Source organism: Tetranychus urticae, chromosome 2 (genome assembly GCF_039701765.1).
Source record: "Tetranychus urticae isolate SD_2017Ah chromosome 2, NJAU_TeUrti_SD_1.0, whole genome shotgun sequence".
Lineage (NCBI taxonomy): Eukaryota > Metazoa > Arthropoda > Arachnida > Trombidiformes > Tetranychidae > Tetranychus > Tetranychus urticae.
In genome coordinates, this window is record NC_142959.1 from 6247145 (window position 1) to 6273436 (window position 26292).

Below are 26292 nucleotides of genomic sequence, written 5' to 3' on the forward strand. Positions count from 1 at the left end.
TTCATGAAAGTTTAACATTTTAGAGGTGAAAGTGTTTTCTGTTGTTGATAATAATAACAAGTTTTGTTATGTCCTTTCTGTTTATTGAACTTTTCTCTTTTTTCGCTTTGATGAAGATGATGTTGCTGTCGATGAAGATCCTGCTGCTGGCACTGATGGTGGTGCCTGTTGATGAGCCAAAGGAGCTGTCGGCTGAGGAGGCGGTGGAGGCGGTGAAAGATAAACCTGCTGTCCTGGTCTAGTACACCTAACATACGGATTAAAATAGGGGTAAACCTGCATTCCATGGACTTGGCAATATTGCAGACAATAGGGCCAAACACCTTGAGGACAATAATAATAATTGTAACTTGACTGTTGATTGTAAGACGTATTGGTTAACCCAAGAGATTCAATTGGAGGGATTGTCGTTAAATTAGATGTAACTGAAGTGGTTGCAGTTGCTGCTGATGGGAATGGCGAGTCTTGGTGGTGATGATGAACCAAGGAAGATGACTCAATTACTGGTTCTTCATTTGTTGCTGTGACAGTTATTGGAGTTGCAGTTGTCGCTACAACGGTGGTCGAAGTTGTTGTCAATGTTGGTGATAATGATGAAGTTGATTGTGTCAATTCCGTGATTGAAGGTTCAATTAACTCTTGAAGGTTTAAAACATCTTCTGGATTATTTTGATACCGATTCTCTAATAGGACATCATCTGGCATTTGATAGAGGAAAAGGTCAAAATCGTTAGAATCAAATGATTCAGTTCCCATTTTTAATTGATTTAAATTACGTATAAAACTGAATCAGTAGTTATTGATCATGTTTTAATCTCCTTAATTACTTGTATATACTCTTTAAACTATCCCAATAACTTTAATGGGATAGCGCCAAGAAAGAGCCAAGAAAAATGGAGATTGTTGTTGCTATGCATTTCAATGGCAAAAAAACATACGACTGTTAATTTTTGCCACTGATGTTAACATTGACCTCTGATTGATCAATTTTTATCATCAACTCCAGACACTTCTTCATCAACCATTTCTTCATAAGCAACAGTGTTTTTTGTCGCCATTAGTCATTTCTTTATCATCATCTTTATCAACGTGATTTGAATTTTAATTGTGACTGTTTATTTAACTCATTTTGTGCAGCAATATTAATGTTTTGGAAAAGCAAAGAAATGGTTTATCTGTCTATTCATTTCACTCAGAACAAAAGAAATTAATCAACATATTCAACCTCGGACTCATTTTAGTTTCACTTTTTTGTCTATTTGTTTTTTTGTTTGTTTTTTCAACTTTGTTTTGATTGAGGTAAAACAATGATTACCTTTTGCTATTCACAATTTAATTAATTGTGACATAGGGCAACAGCTTTTTCATTTTAAACATACACACAACTATGAAATGATCCAACTATTCAATTCAACTGTAAGCTGGTAAATAAAATGATTGTTCAATTGAAAGCAATAGGATCAAGTGAACAATTGGTGAGAGTCAAAGTCTCAATTTACATCCAAATGCAACAACTCTTTTTAATTCAACATTCATTTATCATTATGTGTATCATAATGTCATCATAATCACCATAATCGCCATAATCATCGCCACCTTACGCTCTATCATCACAATCATCATGAAACAACATCATTAGAAAAGTAGATTCAAGTTCGAAATGAATTTGCTTATCAGTCAACTATCCAAACAATTTCAACCTAGTTTACACATTTTTAAATTAAATATTTTGCTAAATTGATAGAGTTTACAATTTAATTTCATTAATTGTCAACTATAATAATTGTTGTCACAAAATTAGCTTTACTGTTCAAGGTTTACCATCTGATCAGTCAAACTTGCGTTTCAGGCTATACATTTCATTTCAAGTTTACCTTTTTTTAATGTGGTCGCTCTTTTGTGTGACAGGTTTAAAGGTTAATTGTAACGAGTTAAATTGATATTTAATTGATCATATTCACCTTGAATTGAGTTAAATGTAGTATTGTTAAATTTTAGCCCCAAATTAGTGGTAAATATAAATCAAACGTCTAATCAACGACATTTTTCAATATTCAAATGTGTAGACCATTTGACAATATCAAAACTAAACTTGGTAATTGAATGGAAATTAAGAGTAATTACAACAAATCGAGAATGATTAATTTGCCAATTTAACTGGTTTGTAATTACATGCATTAACGAATCAGACGATAAATGTTTTGACTGTTAACTGTTGAGTTAATGAACGCATAAATTTCAAGTTAATCAACAACGACCTGTCCTAAAGAATCTTAAAAACTGAATAGAGGAGCGAGAAAAAAAACAAAGATGAAGAAATGTGGAGTTAATTAAACCTGATTCTTTGTACCAACAATATTAATGATGATTGCTTGATTTAATTTCATCCTCCCTGACACCACAATTAATTGATGTTGATACTGTGTCCTTGTCCCATCCAGTTGAATCTAATTGATTGTCCAAGTAGCTTTTTTGTTGTCCACCATCATTACAATCTGAAATACTATGTTCATGTTGACCTTTTTAACATTTTATCAATCTTTAATCACAATTAGATTAACTGTTTGCTGAGTAAACATTTTTCTTAGAAAATTAAATCTCATTATTGCTATTTCTTTTCATAATCACAGGCCCGTATCATCATATAATAATATCATCTTCAATGAATGTCATCTTTATAAAAACCACTCATAATAATAAACGTCATCTTGAAACAATTTCAATTTTCTTTTGTTTTCACCTTCTTCCTGGGTCTCACTTTGAAACAATCAGCAATACACAAATTAGCTAAGGTCATGTCAGAGCTGGACATGAGTGTCCATTGAGGGAAATGACATGATCCAGAACGAGTACTTACCGTTTTAACCAGCCTCTATCAGGAGATTCGGTAAGGTCCTATGCTTGGTAACACTGACTCACAAGACTTTTAAATTTTTATCCAATGGAATTAACTCTGAGTTTCTTGGTGAGTTGAAGTTTTATTGACACTCTTAAATTCATGAATATTAAATTATAGTTGATTATGCTAGTTAGATCGATATGAAAATAGTTAGATCGGCGAAGAAATTAGAGTCAACCATGCTTTACTCACTTGCAAAAATAATGATTAACCCGCCAATATGCCATAGTCTTGTACCAGAAAAACCAGGATATTATAAAGTAATCAGTCATCACTTTGTCACCTTCATTTCCTTAATCCTCAAGCCACCCTTACCCTTTACTTTTGTTAACCGCGTTTTCTTGTTTTATATTTCATTTAAGACTGTCCATGATGAACTATAATTTAATATTAATGAATTTAAGAGTGTCAATAAAACTTCAACTCACCAAGAAACTCAGAGTTAATTCCATTGGATAAAAATTTAAAAGTCTTGTGAAGCCAGTGTTACCAATCCTAGGACCTTACCGGAGAGTCAATATCAGCAAGTGAAAGGGTGAAAATACCCAAAATTGCCAATGAGTTGATTAGGATGTTGATTAACAGTGGATGTCTAGTGATTAGATGGATTAGGTTTAATGATAATGACAATTTGTCAAAATATAAAACGACGGCCAAGCAGGGAAAAGATGAAAACCAAAGTCATGTTGAGTGTTGGAATTAAAAAGACCAGAAAATGGGAAGCACAATAGTTACGATAAGCTGGATCTTTGGGTGAACACCATTAATTATAAGAATATTAGTCTCGTTAGAGTTGATGAAAATTGTCCATGGATCTGTGAACAATAAGAATTGGAACAATTAAAGCAAATCGCTGATTTATTCCATAGAATTTGAAGAAAATTATAAGTGAAAAGAAGGAAGAAAAGGTGAGTAAGAAGGAGGAGGAAGAAAAGAAGGGTTAGATGATATCAATGATCTCAATGATGTCCAGGGAAGCGTTTATGATGATAATGTTAAAAGTGAGAGGAAGACACATTTGGTTGGGTGGAAGGAAGAGTCTCATAATTCAGTGAAATCATGGTTTTGAAAGGAGGAGTTATGAATATGATGAGAAAAAAATTAACTTCAATTGTTAAACCTCAAGGTATGATGATCAGGTTGATGAGTGGTGCAGTTTTGTATCTATGAGCCAACCAGTTGGTTAAGTTAGATGAGTTTAGTCAACAGTTTATTTACCAGCAACTGAACCATTTTTTGCTTCTTTGTAAAAGTTCAATTTTATCCTTTGAATCATCGCCGTTAATCTTTTTCTTTTCCAGGTTCCAGATTTTTCTTATCTCTGGTTAACCAAGTTTACATTTTAACCTATTATCTGTTCCCACAGGATCATTATTAACCTGTCATTGAGTCATTTTTTAACCTCTGTTAACACTTATTTTTTATGATTTGGTAAAGATACGATTTGACTTCTCTGTCAAAGAGAACCATGTTTTTCACCTTTGCTGTTTACTCCATAATTTTCGCCATTGGATCAGAGGTTGATTCTCTTCCATCGTCATCTTTAGCCCCATCAACAATCACCTCAACGCCTCCAACAACACTTGGTGCATCAACCTCTACGGAATCAATTAAAGACAATTTAATTGGTAAAGTGTTGTCATCTTCCAATCGACAAGGATTTACTGTCTCTGCCAATGGACTCTCCTCGACCGGTTACTCTAAACCAAATACATTAACCATTGATTTGCGGTCAACTGGACATGGTGATCTTGACTTGTTTAGCAGACCAGATGACTCAAATTATCGATCTACAGGGTTAAGATCTGACGATATCAGTGAAGTGAGTATGAACCAGAATATTTGCATCAGTCGAAATTGAATGATTATCTTTTAAAGTGTCAACTATTCAACTATCAACCTTTTAAACTTACCTTTTCAAATCTTTTCAAAATTTAGCAGTTTTTTGACAAAAATAATACGATTTTTATAATCAATTAGCCGTGAAATGTAAATGTGAATGAAATGTCCATTCAAATCTGTCTTCATATAAAAACTAGATCTAAAAAGTAATCATCTTAGCCAGGGTTATCTAATATAACATCAAAAATTCACCCTGCATAATCTAACTTAACTCTCATACAGAATCTCATGAATCTGTCGCACAAAACCTAATTGAAATCAAGATCCAAATTTGTTCAGCGTCTAAAGATCTTTATATTAACTTTAACTTTGCACTCATAATCATTAGAATCGACAGGATAATTTCAATGGTTGAACAAGATACTAAAGAAAAATCTGAATAGAGAGAGGAAAACAAATTTTTGGTCGAATCCAAAGATTTCAATAATCTAACAGCTAACTATTATCAATTAATATCTAAAAATTAATAAATCCGGAACTTGAATCATGATTTAATGAAGTTATTATTAATCTTTTTGCTACTGTCTAGAGTAGAGCACAGTATGAGAAGCTAATTGTCCACTAATTCAGAGTTGGTTAAGGAACTGAACTAGTAATTTAACCTGAGAAATGTTTACAATAAAAATGGCCTTAAGGCCAACACCAAGCAAGGTAAAACGTTGAAACAAAAGGAATCAACAAATTGTCTTCTCACAGGAAGTGATAAAATTTTGTATTAAACAATATCACATCATTTAATAGTGCAATTTTTATAATTAGTTTAACTAAATTATAATTTACAATTGGTTTATGTAACAATATGAAAAGGCTTTGTGTAAGCAAAGAGTACAAGTCTTGTGCTGTTTTAACCAAGAGTACATATTATTTTTACTCTAATTTTCTCATCATTCCAAGCAAAATTAATGTTATTACCTTAACAATGTAGATATGTCTAATTAATTAGAATAAACATATAATTAATGATTAAGTTTTTCCATGATTAATAGATTTCCACCAACAAGATAATGAATTTTCAAGCAATTCAATTCATTAAGGTTGACCGAAGTTGTAATCAAAATCAATGATGAATGATCTCTTATTGAACTAAATATCCAATTTCATTATCATCTTTACCTTCCAACATTCATAATGATTCTTATAAACTGTACAAACCAGATAACCCAATGAATTAACCCAAACTAATCTGGTTTGGTTTGGGTTAATTCGTTGATCTGTTTTTAATTTTGCAGCTTTGATGACCATACAATGTAATCAAATGATAATGAATGATTTAAAAAGGGAAAATTGATAAGAATCGTCATCAAGGTTAACCATTTTTAAATCATGAGTGTTATCATTTCATATTTTTCAGTTGTTTGTTTATGGTTACATCTTTGTTTTGTTGATCATTTCAAATTTCACTTTCCATTGTTTCAACAATTTTGTTCATTTTTGAATAGGATGATGGCCTTACCGATGGGCTTGGCACAACTGAATCAAGTGGACCAACAATCACCAATTTTACCTCATCAATGGCTGCTGTTTATCAAGAAGAGCCTGACAATATGTTTACTTCAAGTCCTCTTGGTACCTTATCAGGATCACATCCAGGTGAGTTATAATATCTATTGAGACAATTAAGGTAAAAGTCCTTGTATTACTTAGAATTACAAACAATTCTGATCACAATTGTTTCAATATATATTCAAATTTACATCTATATTTTGTATTTTCATTTCTCGTTTTTGATGTCTATTGTTTACAAAGGGTTGAATTGAGTTAACCTTGTCCTGTAATGTCAAATCAAAGTTGACTTAATAGCAATAGATTTGATTGTATTTTGTGGGTTTTTTTACGAGCATTTTGCATGTAATTTAGAAGCAATATTAATCATAATAATTTGGTGAGATAATTGTATTTTTTACTTGTGAAAGCCAAGGAAAGTGGACAATCTTGATGAATGAGTTTTACACGTTAAAGCCATCATCATAATTTCATTTGTTTTGGTTTCATTTGATGGACATTTTGACAAATTGTCTTAAATTAATTACTCACTGGTGACTGTAATCCTTGTCCTTAATCCTGTAATGTTTTTAATATAAGAAAAGACTATTCTTCTTTTAATTAACTTGCCTATTAATTATGATTTATTGTTGCTTCTGAATCAACATTCAACTTGAGATTCTCATTGTTTTCCCTTTCCTTCAGTTTAGTCAACCTGTTCTGATCAATTAATTGTTTAACACATAATTTCTAATCTAAATTAACATCTACTGTTTGCTAGTTAAATTAGTTGAAAAGGTGAAAGTTAAAGAATAAGGAAAGATACGTTTTATTATATTACAGTTAGCATAATGTTAAGTTGAGAAAAAGTGTCTCGAGTGTTGATTAAATCATTGATTTAGACAATTGTTTAGCTTTAATCAAATGAAATCTAAAAGAACTGGTGAGTTCATAGTAATTATATTAAATTAAAAGCGTTACAGACAAGTAAAAGTTGATCTCAATCAACAATAGACATTGCATTGAGCTACATCAGAAAATGAACTTGAACACACAAATTGCAATTGATATTTAGCTATCAGTAGTTTCACCCGGAATTAATTTACGCTAAAACTGATTGATTACACTAATCATTATCGTTTCTTTTTTTAATCACAGGTTCAATGACAATAACTTCCTCAGGATTACAATCAGCTAACCACGAGATTTGTGACTTTTGCATCTATGAAGGTGAAGGCAATTTTACTAGCTATGGTTATCCTTTGCCTTACCGATCAAACCTTAATTGCTCTTATAGGATTCAAAAGGTTGCCAATGAAAGTCCTGATTACTGTGAACTTGATTTAATATTTCACGATTTTGATGTACCAATTTCATCCATTGCTGGTGTCACCTCAGGACCCAACTCTATGCTCTCTGAATGTAACGAGGATTACTTGCTGGTTGCAGGTCGTAAATTTTGTGGTAACCATTGGCGAGGTCGAGCTGAAGTGATACCATTTCCATTGAACCAGCGAGAAGTTACCTTTAACTTTATCTCCAATGAAAGGGTTTCAGGTCGTGGATTTTGGGTCGAGGTTAGGAAAAGGCCTGGAACTTGTTTACAGAAGAAAGCAATGAGAGCTTGTGAGGAGCGTTACTCTGATTCCGAGTTTTATATTACCAGTCCACAGTTTCCGTCCGGGTATCCCAACAATGCTGAGTGTACCTATCACATTAGACGATCCGATCAATCAGTTTGTGGTCTTGAATTTAAATTCCTCCACTTTGATCTTGAGCCAGGAGAGGGTTGCGCCTATGACTATTTATCCATTGATGGTCAACGATTTTGTGGAACCGTTTCACCACACACAGTGAAGCAAGTTAAATTTGATGAAGATCAAAAAGTTCTGGTTTTCCATAGTGACAAGCAACTTCCTCGTTCCGGATTCCATTTATTGGTCAGACAACTTCGCAAATGTGGTCCCTCTCAATCTTTACCACCACCTCCTAATTGTAACATTTGTACAGATCAAAAATCGGGAATATTGGTCAGCTATGGTTATCCAAATCCTTATCGAAATAATTTACTCTGCTCTTATACTTTGGAAAAGGCCAATTCTGATATGTGTGCCGTTGAATTTAAATTTGATGATTTCGATTTAGTTCCATCCAATGATTGTACAGAAGACTATCTATCTTTTGGTGGATCCAAGTTTTGTGGTTCAACATTGTATGCAAGTAAACGTATACTTGAATTTGGGTCCAACAATACGGTTGAGATGACCTTTAGAACTGATGGCAGTTCTCATGCAAGAGGATTTTCAGCATCTTATCGTCAATTACCATGTTCATCAACTGGTTTACCCACTGCTTCATCTTCAACTACTCCAGCTCGAGATATTACACCACTTCCAGCCAAAGACAAACCAACCACAACAAAATCAATCTATTGTGATCGACATTTTACCGATAAACATTTTCTCCTTCAAAGCTACAATTATTCAGCAAATTATCCAAACAATTTAGACTGTACCATAACTGTCCATCGAAATTCTTCCAAAGTTTGCTACATTGAATTAACATTCCTCATGTTTGACGTTGAAGCTTCTCCTCAGTGTCAATATGATTATCTAGAGATTAACAATGTACGACTTTGTGGTACGCTTCAAAGAGAAACCACTCGAACTTACATTTTTGAAGGAGTTGAAAAGGTCATTAAATTTCACTCAGACAACTCGTCAAATCGTGGAGGTTTCTTGATAAGAGCTGAACAATTAGAGTGTCATGGGGACGCCATCATTCGAAACATGTCTGATATTGTGCCAACTACTGATGCACTACTTGCTGAGCAACCAATACCTTGTGATACCGTAATCACTGATCAAACCTTTGAAATAATTAGTCCATTATATCCTTCACCTTACCCTCGATCATCCGAATGCGTTTACATGATACATAAATTTGATTCTCGCATTTGTCGACTTGAAGTTACATATTATGACTTTGAGTTGCAAGGAGTAAACTCTCATGGCTACTGTTCATCTGATTATCTTGATTTCAATGGTATACGAATGTGTGGTGTTGTAAACAAAAACTCTGTCCGCAATTATTATTTCCCAGAGTCCAAGTTTTCCATTCGATTCCATGCAGATTCAAGTTTATCTGGGAGAGGTTTCCGGCTAGGAGTTAAACAAGCAGAGTGTATTGAACCAGCAAGTGAACAACCTTCAACTTTACCCTCAACCACCATAACCACATCTCCACCTCCATCAACTCCGTTAGCCTCAACCACCCAGAGAGTTCAAACACACCAGTGTGATCAAGTTTTCACATCAGCATTTGCTGAAATTGTAAGCCCTGGTTGGCCAACCAATTACCCCTCCTCAACCCGATGTCAATATACCATAATTAAACGTACTGATGTTGGGCCTATTTGCCAGTTAGAGGTGAATGTAATCAACTTTGAACTCGATCAAACCATCAACTGTCAAGGTGATTACCTTGATTTTGAAAAGGAGATAATTTGTGGCTCATTGCCCTCCGGAACAGTTAAGCTCTTCCCTTTTAACCGTCCAGAGTTTTTAATTAAATTTAAAAGTGATTCCTTGGATACTGTTTCCTCTCGCCGTGGTTTCTTCCTTCAAATCCGTCAAAGAGAGTGTATCGATGGATTCAGTGTGAGTCCCTCCAAATTACCAACCACTCCATCGGTTCTTCCCGAAATTATCAATCAACAGCAACAACAGACAGCTGATAAAAAACGCCTTGAATATTGTGGTTCAATATTGCGAGGTCACAAATTTGAATTGAAAAGTCCTCTGTTTCCAGCTCCATATGAGGCAGGATTAGATTGTCCTTATACAGTTAAACGATCTCATCCAAATATTTGTTTCCTTGATTTGTTTTTCCTCGACTTTGAGCTGCAAGATGATAAAGAGTGTAATTATGATTATCTTTCGATTGGCGGTAAAAGATATTGTGGTATAATCAAACCTGGAGCAATTCAAACGTATGCTTTTGAAAATCACAATGAAATTTCAATTGTTTTCCACACTGATCGATCAAGCTCTGGACGTGGCTTTTATATTAGGGGATCTCAGCGGGAATGTGATCCAACTACTACAACTGTAACAACAGCTTCATACGAGAAACCACCTACAACACCGAGTAATCGATCCAATGGTTCACAAATTAATCAAATATTACCACATTTACAGCCAGTTCCATCAATTTGTGAATTTTGTTTTGCCAGTAGAGATGGAGAAATAAAAAGCTATGATCATCCTGATCTTTATCCGGCTAATTTAGATTGTAACTATCGAATCACTGCTTTGCCTGGTCACTGTGCGGTCTATCTCAAGTTTGATGTTTTTGATCTCGAAGAATCGAGAAATGGTCACTGTATTGACGACTATCTGGAAATAGAAGGAGATCGATATTGTGGCAATCAATTGAGTCGTGCTCAGAGTAAGTATTTCATTTTAAATTTTTAAATTACATCAATTTATTTAATGAATTTTACTATAATTTTCTAATTTTTTCTCATTTCTTTCAGAATTGCTCGATTTCAATGGTAAACCTCAAGAAGTAGTTTTACGATTTCATTCAAACGAGTTTATTTCCGGACAAGGATTTAGAGTTTCATATGCTCAAATAGCATGTAACAATCTTGGAGTTAATCAAATGCCACTGAATGCACCAGATAAACCTATTCCACAAATAATTGCTGATTCTTCACCAATCTCAGTTTTAGATTCAAATAGCAAAATATCCTCTTCTTCGGCAATAGGTGTGGATGGATCATCAATTAGGCGAGTTCCATGTGACTTGGTTGTATTTGATGCACGATTTGAAATTTCAACTCCTGGTTATCCATATATTTATCCAAATAATGCCGATTGTCTATTCTCTATCCGTCGTGCCAATTACAATATCTGCAAATTAAGGCTTGAGTTTGTAGACTTTGATGTTGCATCTTCACTAAATTGTGAATCAGATCATCTTGACATTGAAGGGGAACGAATCTGTGGAATCATATCAAACAACACAATTAGTAAGTAACATCAATCAGTTTCAATATTAAACTGAAGAGGAAAAAAGACGCAAGTCTAAGAATCCTCAGTTTTAATCTTTAGAAGGAAATAGATCTCTTAAACAATTTCAAAACAAAAACATTCCTTGCGACTCTTCATTTTTAAAAGACCAGATCCAGTACAGGTGAACCAAAATTTAGGTTCGCAATCAGTTAAAGAAGTTTCGCTATGCACCCAAGAAAGAGGAAACTTACAGCAACCAATAACAAAAATGTCATTTTGACCCAACCTGTTTCCATTTGAATGTTTGGTTATTTTACTAATTCTGTTTTTTATTTATCTTTTTTAGGGGAATTTGATTTCCACAATTATAAAATCGCTCTGAGATTCCGTTCAGGTGACTATAGTTCAAGAAGAGGATTTTTCATTCGTGGACAACAAATTGAATGTTATGATCACAATAAATCTCCACCATATCCATCCAATTCTGCTGATTTCCCTTCTTATTCATCATATGAAAATCGGTATTCACCAAAATACCCCAATAATTCACCATCAACATCATCGCAATCTTTTTCATCATCATCAATAGTTTATCCATCAAGTAACTCATTTATGTCTTCATCAGCACCTCTTCCCCAATCAGGCTCAAGTGGATCTTACCCACCAAGTCCATCACATCAAGCAAGGCAAACCTCACAAGTTACTCCACTCAGTGGAACAATTAATGTCTCAGATAATAGAGAAACAAATTCATCTTCTCAACCACCAATCAATCAACAAAATATCCAAGAAGAAATTGATTCACAGCAAACTCCTGTACAACAATTCAATTCATTTGGCTCTCCAAGCTCTTGCGACAAGACGATAACTGAAGGTTTCTTTGAGCTTCAATCAATAAATTATCCTTCAAGGTAAATAAATTAAATTCTTGCCCGATTTAATCTGATTATTTAAACTTAATTGACCAATAATTCTTTTTCTTATTTCTTTCAGATACCTTGCTGGAAGCAAATGCTCCATTATTATCAAAAAGGCCAACCCTTCAGTTTGCCATTTGGATTTAATGTTCATACACTTCGATGTTGGATCTGGCTCTTGTACAAATGATTATCTTTCAATTGATGGCGAAAGACTGTGCGGATCTATATCGGGTGGAACTGTTAAAACCTTTAATTTTGATCTTCCTGAGAAGTTTATCTTCTTCCGTGGAGATTTCGGTCAAGGCGTTGGATTCAACATCCGTGCTCGTCAAGTTGAATGTGGTCCAACAACTCAAACTTCACAATTACTTAATCGATCACCAGTTTCTCTCAAATCACCATCAAGTCGATCAAATGAAATACGGAATCCTTTTGTTTCCTCATTTTCTTCATCTTCACCCTCGTCACCTTTGTCTTCAGCTTCATCCTCTTCTTCGTTTGATCATTTCTCGTCCAATTTACCTTACTGTGACCAAATCTTCTCTACAGATAGCTTTACTTTAACCAGTCCCAATCATCCTAATAATTACCCAAACAATCTATATTGCCAATATACTATCCGAAGACCCAGTTCTTCCGTATGTGCAATCGATATCACCTTTAACAATTTTGATTTAGAAGAATCTTCTGGTTGCACCAATGATTACCTAGAAATAGATAAGTCGAGAATTTGCGGACTTTTACCACCAAATCATAAGCGTATGTATTAGGGTGTATTTAATTATACTTGATTTAACCAATTCTTTTATTACTCTGCAGGACGATACAATTATTTCGACGGCCAAGATCTGGAAAAAACATTGATTCTGCGAACAGATTCACACATCTCCAAAAGCGGATTTTCACTTAAAATTAACCAAGTAACTGGATGTTCCCCAACAGGTTTGTCATCCAAATTAGGCAAAATTAAGATTAAATTAGCCAGAAAAAAAACAATTACATTAACAGCTGTTTCTGGATAATTATATATTTACAATAATAACTAAACATTTGTCTTTTTAATAGATTCTCATCATCACCACACAAATCGTCAACCATCTAAATCACAATGCAATGAATGTATGAAGGATTTGGTTGGACAAATCACAAGTGATCATTATCCAAATAATTATGGCAACAACGCAGACTGTAATTATCGAATTGCCTCAGCTGGACCACAATATTGTAAAGTAACAGTTTACATAAGAGATTTGGATATTGAAGAGTCTGAAGCTTGTGACAAAGACTATCTCTATGTGGATGGACAACGATTTTGTAACACCAATTACAAGCCAAAGCCAAGTGAGTTATAATTTAAGATTAAATCTCAATTGAGACAGCTGCATGAAAAAAATTTATCTAATTTTTGTTAATTATCTTTTTTTGTGAACACCTTTACAGTGACCATTTATTTCCCAGAGTATGGACCAAGAGAGATAACATTCAGTTTCCATAGTGACTCGAAAGGAACCGGAAGAGGATTCTTCCTTGATTATATGCAACAAAGTTGTTCAACTGCATCACCATCGTTATCACCGTCAACAATGTCCAAGTCTCCGTTTTATCCCTCAAATCATGTGGCAAAAGCTGTTATTGAAGAGATTGTTGAAACTAAAGTTGCGGTTCTTGATCATCGACCCAATACGCAACCTAACTATCCTTCAGTTTCTGCCAAAGACTCTATTTATGTTGGCGATTCATCATCGCTTTCTTCCGCACCTTCATCTTCATCCGTCTCTAAAGCCAATCTACCATCATCACTGAAGAAATCATCTTAAATACTCACAAGAATTATTCTCTTTCAAATTCAATTCATTTTTAAATTTTCTAATGTAACTAACTTTTTGTTAAAGCTGCCAACTGTTGGCCATGATTCTTTTGTCTATCAAATGATTGGAATCAGTCGAACGGCTTACTCAATTCCTGGTGCATCCAATCTTTTTTATACAGACATAATTGAAATAGAGTTAAACATTTGTTTTGAAAACAATCTATTGTAAGCTAATTTCAATACAATCCTGAATGATTTCCAAAATCTACACAAAATTATTTATATAACTAGCTGAATCAATGTGAGCTATTGTTGCTGCTTCAAATTGTGAGACCAAGCAATTATACTAATAGTTAGAGATCAAATGAAGATGAATAGCTTGAAGGAATAATTGTATCAAAAGTTCTAACCATCAATGGAATAGAGCACAATTCTTTAGTTCAATAGTAACAAATAAGTTAATACCTGGAATTTTTAGACATAAAAGGGAAGGAAATTGAAAAATTTTGAACTCACCATGCTTATTTGAATGTACCTTTGATAGTGTTTTGTCACACAAAAACATTTACGAGCACTAAAAACACGATTAAATACCGTAACAGGCCGGGACGAGTGCAATATGATGATAATCAAAATATGAAATATTGACACCAGTCTAGGCCTGTTTCAGTATGAGATTCCAATGGACAGTAAAATATACACTCCATATTGAACAATTTATCACAAACATGAACAGACACAGTAAAAAGTTGGTAACAAACATTTTGGTCAAGTTAACTCGAGCAGTTGATCCACGGTTCTAAACAAGTTTCAAAGAGTCACATTTCCTTTATTCGGACAGTCCAGAATGTGCTGAGAGAGAGAGCGGCATAAAGAGGTGGAGAGAGGGAGAAAGAGAGAGGGAAGAGGAAGAGGTAAAAGATTGAGAGAGAGAGGAAGAAGGAGAGTAAAAACAAAGAACCATCTGCTTTCTCCTTTTTCACATTTCTTTAGACTTCTCTTTGTCTCGTTTGTCAGAGTAAGACATCCAAGGGAGAATAGGAAAGAAAGAGAAGGCAGATGGTACACTTTACCTCTTTACCTTTTGGTAAAGGTAAAGTACTAGGTAGACTCTAGGTGAAGAAAAAGATGGAATGAAATGAAGAAAGAAAGTGTACCATCTGGCTCGGCAAACTTCTGCCTTCTACTTATTTTGTTACTCTGGCAAACTACACAAAGAGGTTAAAAGATTTGTGAAAGAAAAAGAGAGCAGATGGTCCTTTGTCCTTTAAGTCTTGGTGGTTGAGGCTCGGATGAAGATGCCTCTGGTTTTGAAAATATTGTATTTGTTTCAGAATTGGACGATTGGCTTCAATTTCGCTGTCCACTTTAGCAAAAATATCATCAACATGTTTTTGGAGCAATCATTTCTAGGATTACTCTTACGGAGCATTCGATTTGTTCTGGGCTTGGGTTTTCGGCTGAAACAATTTGATTAAACTCGGATGACTCAAAAATACGACGTTTCTCACAGGCAAAATTGAAATCCTCAAAGCAATCATAATCCTGCCATTGTTTAAAAGAGTTGACCTTTATACGACATTGTTCACCTGATGGACAATGGGGGGAATTGAGTCCCCAATTGCTGAAATCTGTTGATTTCATCAAATCTACTTTTGTTTGATGTTTTTTATTCAACATAAATCCTTCTGTTTTACCAGCAATCCAGAATCGAAAGATATGCAATGAGTCAATTTGCTTGAATATTTCATCATTTTCCTCACTTGATTCAATTTTTATCATAGACGCGTTCAAGTAATTACAATATTTAAGATTTTCGTCATCAGATCCTGAAATTTGTCCACCTTTAATACACTTATCAGCTATAGCAATATAAATCCAACCAGGTGGACACAATAGGCTTGAAGGTTTATCTGAGCTCGCAGATGACTTGAGTATAACAAAAATAATAAATAAACACTGTCTTTGTTGAAGGTGGCCAATCTAACATTTTAAGGCATCAGGTATTGTCCAACACTTTAGCATGAAGTTATTGATAAAAGTCAAAAATTGAATTAAAATCAGCTTGTAAGGCTGATTAAAACTAACATTTGGGTGGCAATATTGGTACTGAACTGTGGGCAGGCGATGAAAAATGAATTATCATTCTTGTTAAAAAGATGTGATGTGTTAATCGAAAATTTATGCCTATGATCGAGTATGTAAAATTTCATGCTGAAAATCATGCGAAATTAAATCAAATACATTACAATTTAGTTCCCTGTGAGACCCGCAAAGACGATTTTAAATTCATTTCTTGGTTTCCCCAACATTTTAAAAAACTTTAAACCAATCTAAGGTAATGCCATCTAGTGAGCTAGAGATGCACAAATTTTCTTTTTTTAACTTTCAACTTATCAAGTTAATCAGTGAAAGCCATTTCATACCAATTCAATTCCAATTAATTAAAATTGGCAATATTCAACTGTAAATAAGTGAAATGAAGGATTCACAAATGAACAGTGAACAGTGATTGAAATGGACAATCTACTTTCTATTGAAATCGCTGTCTATGTAAAAATTCAGATAAACGTTCACAGAGATTTGAAAAGTTTGAACCTTATTCATATGTATTTTGATTGAACTTCTTGATTAATCTTGTTTCCAAATTTCTGTTTAATAAATTTCAGACATGATACTTTTCACATGAAGCAAGTAAAACTGAACAAATCAACCTGTCTAACGTAAACATTATAAACATAGGCTTTTGATATTGAAGTTGCAAATTGTGAGTTAATGAAGTTTGATGTAACTTTTTTCATGAAGCTTATTTGCCTTAATAGGTTTACTTTGTTCAAAAACACAAGAAATTGAAATTATCATAACTGAACATTTTCCTTTATTATCTATTGAGGAAAAATTACTGGAAAAGCCAGAAGTCGTTTTTACATAAGACTTTTAGGAGTGAAGTTTACAATATTTAGGCTTAAACTCGATTAGTCAGAGGCTTTTATCTCATCTTGTGATTACCGATGATGCTTTTGGTTACTTTTGGTTTGGATAAGCTTTGAATGTTAATTGTTAACTCAATTTGTTTTCTGTGAGAACCACTGGTTAAAGTGTTATATGTAATATATTTTCCTACATCTACACCATGTTGAAGCGTTTATTTTTCTTGTTTTCTCACATGACTTCCTATTCTCGTGAACTTCAACTTGCAAGGGTTAATTGATTACTTTCTCAATCTATCTTTTGAAACAATCAAGAGACCGGATTGACTTAGAAGGATATTCATGTGCATTAACGGAAATAATTAACTGATGATAACAACTAAAAACCATCCTTTAACGTTCATGTACATTACATATTGTACCATTTTTCATCGCCTTGCCACAGTTTAGTACCAATATCGCTACCCAAATGTTAGTTTTAATCAGCCTTACAAGCTGATTTTAATTCCATTTTTGACTTTTATCAATAACTTCATGTTAAAGTGTTAAATGCCTTAAAATGTTACATTGGCCTCCGTCAACAATCACAGTGTTTGTAATTACATTTGTTATACTCAAGTCATCTGCAAGCTCAGATAAACCTTCAAGCCTATTGTGTCCACCCAATTGGATTTATATTGCTATAGCTGATAAGTGTATTAAAGGTGGACAAGTTTCAGGTTCTAATGACGATAATCTTAAATATTGTAATGGCCTGAACGCGTCTATGATAACAATTGAATCAAGTGAGGAAAATGATGAAATATTCAAGCAATTTGCCTCATTGCATATCTTTCGATTCTGGATTTCTGGTAGAACAGAAGGATTTAAATTGAATAAAAAACATCAAACTAAAGTAGATTTGATGAAATCAACAGATTTCAGCAATTGGGGACTCAATTCACCCCATTGTACGCCAGGTGAACAATGTTGTATTATGGTCAACTCTTTCAAACAATGGCAGGATTATGATTGCTTGGAGGATTTCAATTTTGCCTGTGAGAAACGTCGTATTTTTGAGTCATCCGAGTTAAATCAAATTGTTTCAGCCGAAAACCTAAGTCCAGAAGAAATCGAATGCTCCGGAAAAGTAATCCTAGAAATGATGGCTCCAAAAAACATGTCTCAACTAGATGATATTTATGCGAAAGTGAACAGCCAAATTGAAGCCAATCATACAATTTCTGAAACAAATTCAGTATTTTCAAAACCAGAGGCATCTTCACCCGAACCACAACCACCAAAACTTAATAAATACCAGCCACCAGCAGCTGCATCATCACTAATCTCACAACCAGCAGTATTACCACCAATTTCATCACTATCAGACTCATCATTATCAGCATCAACTTCATCGCCTTCAATCTCAATTTCACCACCCTCAACTTCATTACCATCAGCTTCAATATCGCCAACTTCATTGCCTTCAACTTCATCATCTCCAGCTTCATCGTCATCAACTCTATTGCTATCAACTTTGCCACCTTTAACGGAATCAACCTCAGTATCATCACCACCGGTAGTAACAGTTTCCGAGGAATTGATTAATCATATTATTAAAAGATATCAAAAAAGTAAGCAGACAATCTAATGATTTTTGAGTTAATCATCATTTCAGCTTCTCCCATCTATCGAGGACACATTTACACACAAAGGTTGATAATCAATTTACTTGTTTTAGTGATTTATTATCGATTGGCCATTTTAAACAACCAAAAAATGAATAACACTCTATGAGCTCAAGTCAAATTAAACTCAATCAGATGTTTAATCAATGCTAATCAAAATATAAAAAGTCAACTTGGCTGATCTTTGCTTTCACCTTATAACAACAGTTTAACCATTTCCAGGCAGTTATAGTTAACATATGGATAAAATTTTAAAGTAAAAGGTTATAATTAGTTAATGATATATCAATGCAATACATTTAATGATATTCCCATTGAATGTTTTTCTAGCAATCAATAGTTTGCAACAACAAGGTTTCATTTGTAAATTTGGATAATATATTTTTCATGATAGAATTTCGTATTTCGAAATCAAGAAAACTGAAATAAAAGATATAACATTAATATTGCTAACATTGTTTATTCCATCAATATTTAACTAATTTTTTTCTCTCTTTTTTCCCCATTTTTCAAATCATTATAAACAGATCAATTGAATGTAATAAGACTGTGGTTTGACTTAATCAGAACCCATCGTAATTCAAGTGAACGATCAAGACAATTTCAGCGATCAATAAAGGATCAAGGATTTCAACTGTCTAACTATTTACTCGTACTGTTAACAGGCTTGTCAATCTTGGTTCTGGTGGCAACAATTATCACATTATTGATTATTACTCGCCGATTTTTACGTCAAAAGACTCAAGATACTTACCAAATGTCATCTCGTCTTCTTGAATTAGGTTATGATTAGGGAATCCTGGTTTGGACCTTTACTCACCTGCTGTTTACCTAATCAGTTTGACGATTAAATGTACAAAATAAATTGTTATTAAATTTAATCATTCCAATGATGTTAACTGATATTTGAAATATAAAAAAAGACCTTAAAGAGCTGTTAAGGAGTCAAGGTAATCTTTGGATGGTGACAAAAGCTGCAAATGGTATCAAACAATTTACCGAATGCTTTTAAGCTTATTAAAGATAAATACATTAAGGAACATTAAATTGTTGATTGTTAACAATTAATTGTAATTCAACACGATAGACAAAGAGGTTGGCGAGAAAATTTGACAAGGTGAAGACCCGAAAATTGAACGAGATTGTAAACATTTACTCTAAGCTTTGCCGAGTTTTTCAATTAACCTTTCAAAATGGTTTATCATAACAGATTGTTGTTAAGGAAATAGTGATGATGATGATGATGGTAATGATGATTAGTATTAAATCAGTAACCACTTAACAATTGTGATGAAAATGAGGAACAAGTCAATACTTGACAATGATAACCCATTCAGGATGGATATTGAAAAGCTGGGTGGAAATGGAAAGTTCAAAGTTAAGGATCAATGTTGACTATTACAATGGTTTTACCAGATAACAGTTAAAATGTCTACTGTGAATGTAAAAATTTACATTTTATTGTTATGTTTAGCAGCATTAGAGGTTATTTTGATTTGTAATGTAAAGGGTAATCAAAAATAGATGATAATTATCATCATATTGATGCTCTGGCTGCAACTATTTCTTCCCATTGAATCATTATTAGTCACATCGATCAGGGTCTTTGCATGGGAAGAGCAAGAAATGAGTTTAATTGAGTTTATGTATTACATTAAAGGAGGAAATTACTACTTATGAATATCATGATATATTTATTTATACATGTAATTTAGACATGAATTTACTAGCTATGGACAGTTGTTGAAATGAAAATGATACAAAAGTAATGCACTTTTAATGATGATCCCGTAAATTATATTTTTTTGTCTAATGAATTATTGTTTGCAGTGGCATTATTAATAAAATAGCCATTTAATTATTGAACAAAGTGAGGTTGGTCAACACTGTTATCCACCTTTGTAATGAACAATTTGATGACTGGTTAAAACAATAGTTGGGTTGATTATTTACACGCAAAGAAAAGGTTTTCATTGAACACTGATGTTTAAAATTAGGTGGACAGTAAAACAGGTTTGTAATGGGTTAACAAAGGGTTAGGTTTTTGTATAAATACCGTTGTCAGTTATGCCAATTGGTTGGAAACAAATTGTTGTCCTATGATTAACAGTATAAAGTGGATAAGTCACTGGTTATGTTGTAGGTTAAGTTGAAATGTTGATGGGTCGCCAGTTATTCTCGGTATTGTTACCTTAAGAGCTTAGCTATTAAAATTATTTCAACGGTTAGAAATAGCCGTTAATATAAAGCAGAGAAATGATGATAGAGATGATAAAGGAGAGAAAAGAAAGAGAAGATGGAAGATGAATGTGAGTAAAAGGGCATATGGAGTGAATAAGGGTTCAAGACATATGGTTAAATGTGTTTAAATATCTGGCATTATATTACCAAAATAAGCTTCCATCCATTGTTGATCGCTTGTTGATTAGTTTATCAACATTTATATGCGGTAAAAAAATGTGACAATTTGGACTTTTAAAATGTCGGAAATTTTTAAATAAAAAAACTGGTTTACTTTGAAGATTATTTGGGTTAATATTTAACCAGAAAATCCGTTGGAAAGTGAAACACAAAAAAGAGATTTATAATCAAATGTTATCTTTAGAATCTTTGAGCCTATGTTAGCTTTCTTCAGATTCAATGCAAACACATTTAGAATCTATTAATTGTCCGTTTTTAAATTAATTTGTCTCGACAGTTCACTTTTATTATGTTTCAATTATGTGTATAGTCGGTTTAATTGTGACATGATTTAGCTGAAATTAATGATGAACAATTTTTCGGTTTACTGTTGATTTTCCAACGATTTAAATCTTCAAACTCTGTGCCATTGTTTATTCATCGTTTTTTTTTGTGATCGTCTTCAACAGTTGGGTGTTAATTTAATTTTTTGTCAGCGCTATTAAAGTGTCAACATTCAACAATTATGATATACAATGTAAATTGTCAACCTGGAAATTATTTTGTTATTTTTATCATGTAAATTTGAAGCTGAATGTGAGTTAAAAGGACAAAAGGCTCAACTCATGTCAAACTCTATTAGCAGTTGAATAATTCAAATTTGAAAATTTGAAATTCTAATCAACCTTTGATGGACAATTGACTCGATATTTTAAAATTACATCTTTCATACCTTAAAGTGATATAATAATGAATAGAGAGTGAATTAACGTTTCAATCTACAAGTTTATTGGAAAGTAACCGAAAAGCAAACCTAACCCGATTTACCAGAAAAAACAACAAGCAAGGAAAAAGTAACAAACTAATTGAAGGAAAAAAGGTAAGCCATTAAGATAGCAATTCAAATTATTGGGTCAATATATTAGAAGCATGTAAATAACAAAGTAATATGTGATTGATTAAATATGGATGATTAATCTTGAAGAGAGAGAGAATCATTAGGAACCCAAAAATTTGAATTGGTTTTAAACAAAAATTGAAACGAACCCAAAATCAAACAGTAAACATTTTTATTCATTTACTTTTACGATTTTATTACCCAAAAATAGATCATTTTCAAGAAGACGACTATCATGATGATGATGAATAAGTAGTCTGAAAATTTTGCGTAATTTTATTCCTCCCACCCCACCCACAAAATATTTTATTGTATACATATAAATGTATATAATGTTATATGTGGAAATAATGTAATATATAAAAGAGTATCAATCGATTTTTATCTCTCTCTTTCTCGTCTTCTCATAATTTATTGTAAAGGCTTCTCATTACTCCCTGGACAGGTAAAGGTAAATGATAGAGGAAATCGTGAGCTGATCTAGAAAGAAAGGAAAAAGAAAGAGAAGATAAAGTTAGATGATGATGAAAAGGTAAAAGTGAGATAAAGTAGCAAGTAAACACGCAATATTATCATTGATTGTTAATAAGTTTTAACGAATAGTAAACATAAACTCACGGAGATATTATTGTTATTATTATTGAAGGAGGTGGGTGAAAGTGGATGATGGAGGGTGGAAAAGGAGAAACAGGGTAAAGAAGGTAAAGAAAGAGACAATTGTGACACAACAACCAGGTAGAGGTATGAGGTTAGGAAAAGTGAATGTAAAGATTAGGTGAACACACATATTGATCCATTGTCAATGTAAGCTTTTATGTGTATTATATTTTCATGATATTTCCAGTTTAAGGATCAACAATGATCAACGTTGGGTACAATTTAAGGTTCAACATTGATTGATCAACTAGAGCGATCAATGTTCAGCTTCGGTGTTTCATTACCATTTTAGGTTGAGGTGAGAAATCAGTTTGGCTTTTGCTTTAAATTTCATCTTATAATCACTTTAACCCATTAATTGTTTCAGTTGAGTTTGGGTTTGATTAATTTTGGGTTAATTTATTGATTAGTAAGTGTTGGTTTTTTACCTGAAATTGTTTAGATTTACCCATTACCAGGATTTTGCATCCAATGAGAAGGGTTAGACATTTCAAAGGCTTGACATTCAACAGTTATTTTTGATTGCTTTACATGGTAAACAGACTGAGCGATATTTAAATCTCTTAATCACTCTAGATTCAAGTTTCATTGAAATTCAAGTCTAATTGTGATTTGATCAAAATTGAATTCATCTGTAAAGGTATGAAAAGTTGAATCTTAATTTTGAATCAACTTTGAGTGGGCTTTGATTAAGCTTTTGGTAAACTTTGGGTTGCTTGTTATTTTGGGTTTAGGTGAAAATAATTTTGGGAAAAATTATTGTTAATGTTTATTGCAATTTAAATTGTAAATACAATTATGATTAGTTAAAATCAATTAGAAATAAAAAGTGTTTACTATTTTTGTTTCCCTTTTGTTTACTCCTTGATAGACTTATGGTCATGGCAACAGGAAATATTAAACGTTAAGATTTCTCATAGGTTTTCAAGTGATCTGTTTTGTACGGTTAAAGTTGACAATTTTTGAATCCAAGCAAGTTGACAGTTTAATCTGTTTACCGGATTTAATCATGTCGATGGCAATCAAATCAACGGTAAATTCAACTTATTGAACACATCTACAACTTTACAATTTAGTTAATTAGTGAAATCAACGGAAAACAATTTACTTTCAATGAACTAGGTAAGTAAAGTGTAGTTTTATCCAATCCATTATCTTGAGTCTTTCAAAATGTCTCATGAAATTAAAATCACCAACCAGTTTAATTAACCCTTGAGGTTACAATTGAAATTATCTTGTCCAATACTATTAAGTCAACTAGTTGCATTATTCCTGGTGAAGTGTTGTTAATTAGATGAATCAACATATTAGTATTTGTGTTTCATGTAAATATGTAATGATATTTTTACCTTGTTTTATTCAAATGATTACAACGGTCGTGGTAATGACCCCACATCGACCGTTAAAGCTAAATGTAACAGTTAAATAGACAGAGAGTCTAGAAAGAGAAGATAAAATGAATATGTGAAGACAGTGGCAGACAGAGAGACATGGAGAGCGAGAGAGACATAGGCAGATGCATTGAAAAAAAAGGTTGATATTAGACATATGGATAAGCTTAAATACAAAGCATTATATTACCGTATAAAACAGTTTACATTAGAAGTCAGAAGAGCCCATTTGGTTTGATCGAGAAGAGAGAGTGAAGACAGAAGATGATTAAAATGTACAGACTTAATGGAGACTTTTTTTCCAACTTTTATTTCATAGTCTAACAGAAGAAATGTTTTACCTTTTTAATTTGTGCAATATTAATCCTATTTTTTACTCCTTTCCCTTGAAATTTTAAATTATTTTCTAATCAACAGTTGAATTAAATGTCAATATTCCATTATGGATTACAATTGAATCCATTGCTGGTGAAACTGAAACTTCTAGTCAAAACTTTTCAAAGGAAAGGATAAAGAGAAAACATTATCAGGATTAACCAAAGTGGAAAAACAAAAGTCTTTTCTAGTCAACAACTCTTGGTGCTTTTTTATGTCTTAATTTTCTGTCTACAAAAGTGATTACCTGCGTTTTTTGTTGGTGTTTCAGCGTACATTCCATCTCTCGTGTTGTCATTCTTCTTGTACCAAAAGTCATCTAATCCGTCAACAATGGTCATGTTAACTGATGAAGCTTTGGCCGAGTTGGCTAAAATTGAAAATATAATTGGTGATTACATTTGTCGCTTGTGCTGTCAAAAGTTTGAAAATGCTTTTAGCTTGGCTCTGCACCGTTGCAGTAAAATAGTCCATGTTGTTCATCGTTGTCCTGAATGTGCCAAGGTATTCAATTGTCCAGCTAATTTAGCATCACACCGTCGCTGGCATAAACCTCGTTCATCGTTAGGATTAAAGGATGGTAAGGATGGTGAAGACTTTGACGAAGAAGAAGGAGAAATAAGAAAAAGTATCGCCTCTCCAATGTCTTCAAATGGAAGTGAATCGCCAACACCTCCACCTCTACCGCCTCCACCGCCACCGCCACAGCTACAGTCACAATCTACGTTACCTCCACCACCCAAGAAAACTAAAACTGTTTGTGTCACTGGAACAGTTAAAATTGATCAAGAACAGCGACCACCTCTAGTCATTACACCATCAATCAATGCAAACACAATTTTATCCTCTCCGATTCCGTTGGTTAAAAAATCTCCTATTAAAATGCCAATTAAATCTTCAATTAGATCACCAGCCTCATCACCACCTCCGCCTAAAATGTCTCGACCATCAACTGAAGTTGAAAAGTATACAATTTTATCAAAATGTTCAAAATTAATGTTCACCAAAACAATTAAGGCAGCTAATCCAATTGATTCTGACCTACCTTTAGCATTAACATTACCAACAACTCCAGCTTCACCAACATCGCCAAAATCACCTCCAACTCCACCAAGGCCAATATCATCGTCATCTTCTTCCTCTCCGGGACCAAAATCAACAACTTCAATGTCCGAATCTGGACCTTTTATGGTAAACATTGGTTCATCTTCATCAAGTCCATCTAGTCCCTCAAGTTTATCATCAACAACAACACAGTCTATTGAAACGCCAACAACACCACCACCCACTCCACCTCTACAAAATTTACAACAACAACAACTGCGACAATCAACATCAGCCGCCACAATTATTGGCGAAATGACAACGATGACCAAAGAACCATTATTTGGTTGGACTTATTATCCAAAAAAGTTTCGTCGACAAGCATATATGAGGATTAAACATTGTTGTCCGTAAATTTGATCAACTTTAACCCAAATAATCAGCAAAAGCAATCGAAACAATCAAGTAATTCGCTCATTCTAGTCCAAATGATCCTAGTCCACTTTGAATAAAAGTAAAAAAAACAAGGAAAACAAGAAAGAAACAAGTTGAATTAAATCAATTTAATTGCCAATAAGTCAAAATTAAACTTTTCCATCCAAATCAACAAAGTCAAATTTAATCCCTCCCAAATTATTACTAATGACAATTAATAACATTAATAATCCCACAGACAAAGTTTTTAAATTGTGATTGACTAAACAACTTTGTCCCAATGTCTTTTAATTGACCATTTTCAATGTATAACAAAGTATTAAAAGCTTGATTATACAATTCGATAAAAACATAAATGACTTTGATATTTTTTCCAACCAACAATTATAACCACAACTAACAATTAATTATAACTGTCTAAGGTTGATTTTGAACAACTGATATGAACATCGCCAGCAAAAAGG

The 26292-nt window shown here is 33.2% G+C and overlaps 3 protein-coding genes and 1 long non-coding RNA gene across 7 annotated transcripts; 3 read left to right on the forward strand and 1 right to left on the reverse strand.

Annotated features, from left to right (window-relative positions):
• The first annotated feature begins 4069 nt into the window (after positions 1 to 4069).
• On the forward strand, positions 4070 to 14295 carry LOC107366232 (cubilin). Of its 3 annotated transcripts, XM_015933814.3 has the most exons (9): positions 4070 to 4721; positions 6241 to 6391; positions 7442 to 10732; positions 10821 to 11318; positions 11648 to 12212; positions 12295 to 12980; positions 13041 to 13163; positions 13287 to 13562; positions 13662 to 14295. In XM_015933814.3, exons 1-9 carry the CDS (start codon positions 4368 to 4370, stop codon positions 14036 to 14038), a joined length of 6321 nt encoding a protein of 2106 aa, XP_015789300.1. In that variant the 5' UTR covers positions 4070 to 4367; the 3' UTR covers positions 14039 to 14295. The 3 variants fall into 3 exon arrangements, with proteins under 3 accessions (XP_015789300.1, XP_089123075.1, XP_089123076.1); XM_089266949.1 differs by lacking the exons at positions 4070 to 4721; positions 6241 to 6391 and adding an exon at positions 7153 to 7226; XM_089266950.1 differs by lacking the exons at positions 4070 to 4721; positions 6241 to 6391 and having other exon boundaries at positions 7457 to 7513; positions 7581 to 10732.
• A 2130-nt stretch (positions 14296 to 16425) lies between these two features.
• Positions 16426 to 19509, forward strand: LOC107366301 (uncharacterized). Its single transcript, XM_015933882.3, has 2 exons — positions 16426 to 18574; positions 19156 to 19509. Exons 1-2 carry the CDS (start codon positions 17521 to 17523, stop codon positions 19419 to 19421), a joined length of 1320 nt encoding a protein of 439 aa, XP_015789368.1. The 5' UTR covers positions 16426 to 17520; the 3' UTR covers positions 19422 to 19509.
• Positions 19510 to 19770: 261 nt separating this feature from the next.
• Positions 19771 to 21157, reverse strand: LOC149093758 (uncharacterized). Its single transcript, XR_016198310.1, has 2 exons — positions 21017 to 21157; positions 19771 to 20832 (listed from the first exon to the last, which is right to left on the reverse strand). It is a non-coding gene; the product is annotated as an uncharacterized LOC149093758 (long non-coding RNA).
• Positions 21158 to 21246: 89 nt separating this feature from the next.
• Positions 21247 to 26184, forward strand: LOC107366300 (uncharacterized). Of its 2 annotated transcripts, XM_015933880.3 has the most exons (3): positions 21247 to 21908; positions 23455 to 23705; positions 24392 to 26184. In XM_015933880.3, the coding sequence occupies exon 3, from the start codon at positions 24683 to 24685 to the stop codon at positions 25805 to 25807; it is 1125 nt and encodes a 374-aa protein (XP_015789366.1). In that variant the 5' UTR covers positions 21247 to 21908; positions 23455 to 23705; positions 24392 to 24682; the 3' UTR covers positions 25808 to 26184. The 2 variants fall into 2 exon arrangements, with proteins under 2 accessions (XP_015789366.1, XP_089123084.1); XM_089266958.1 differs by lacking the exon at positions 23455 to 23705 and having other exon boundaries at positions 21263 to 21908.
• Positions 26185 to 26292: the final 108 nt, after the last annotated feature.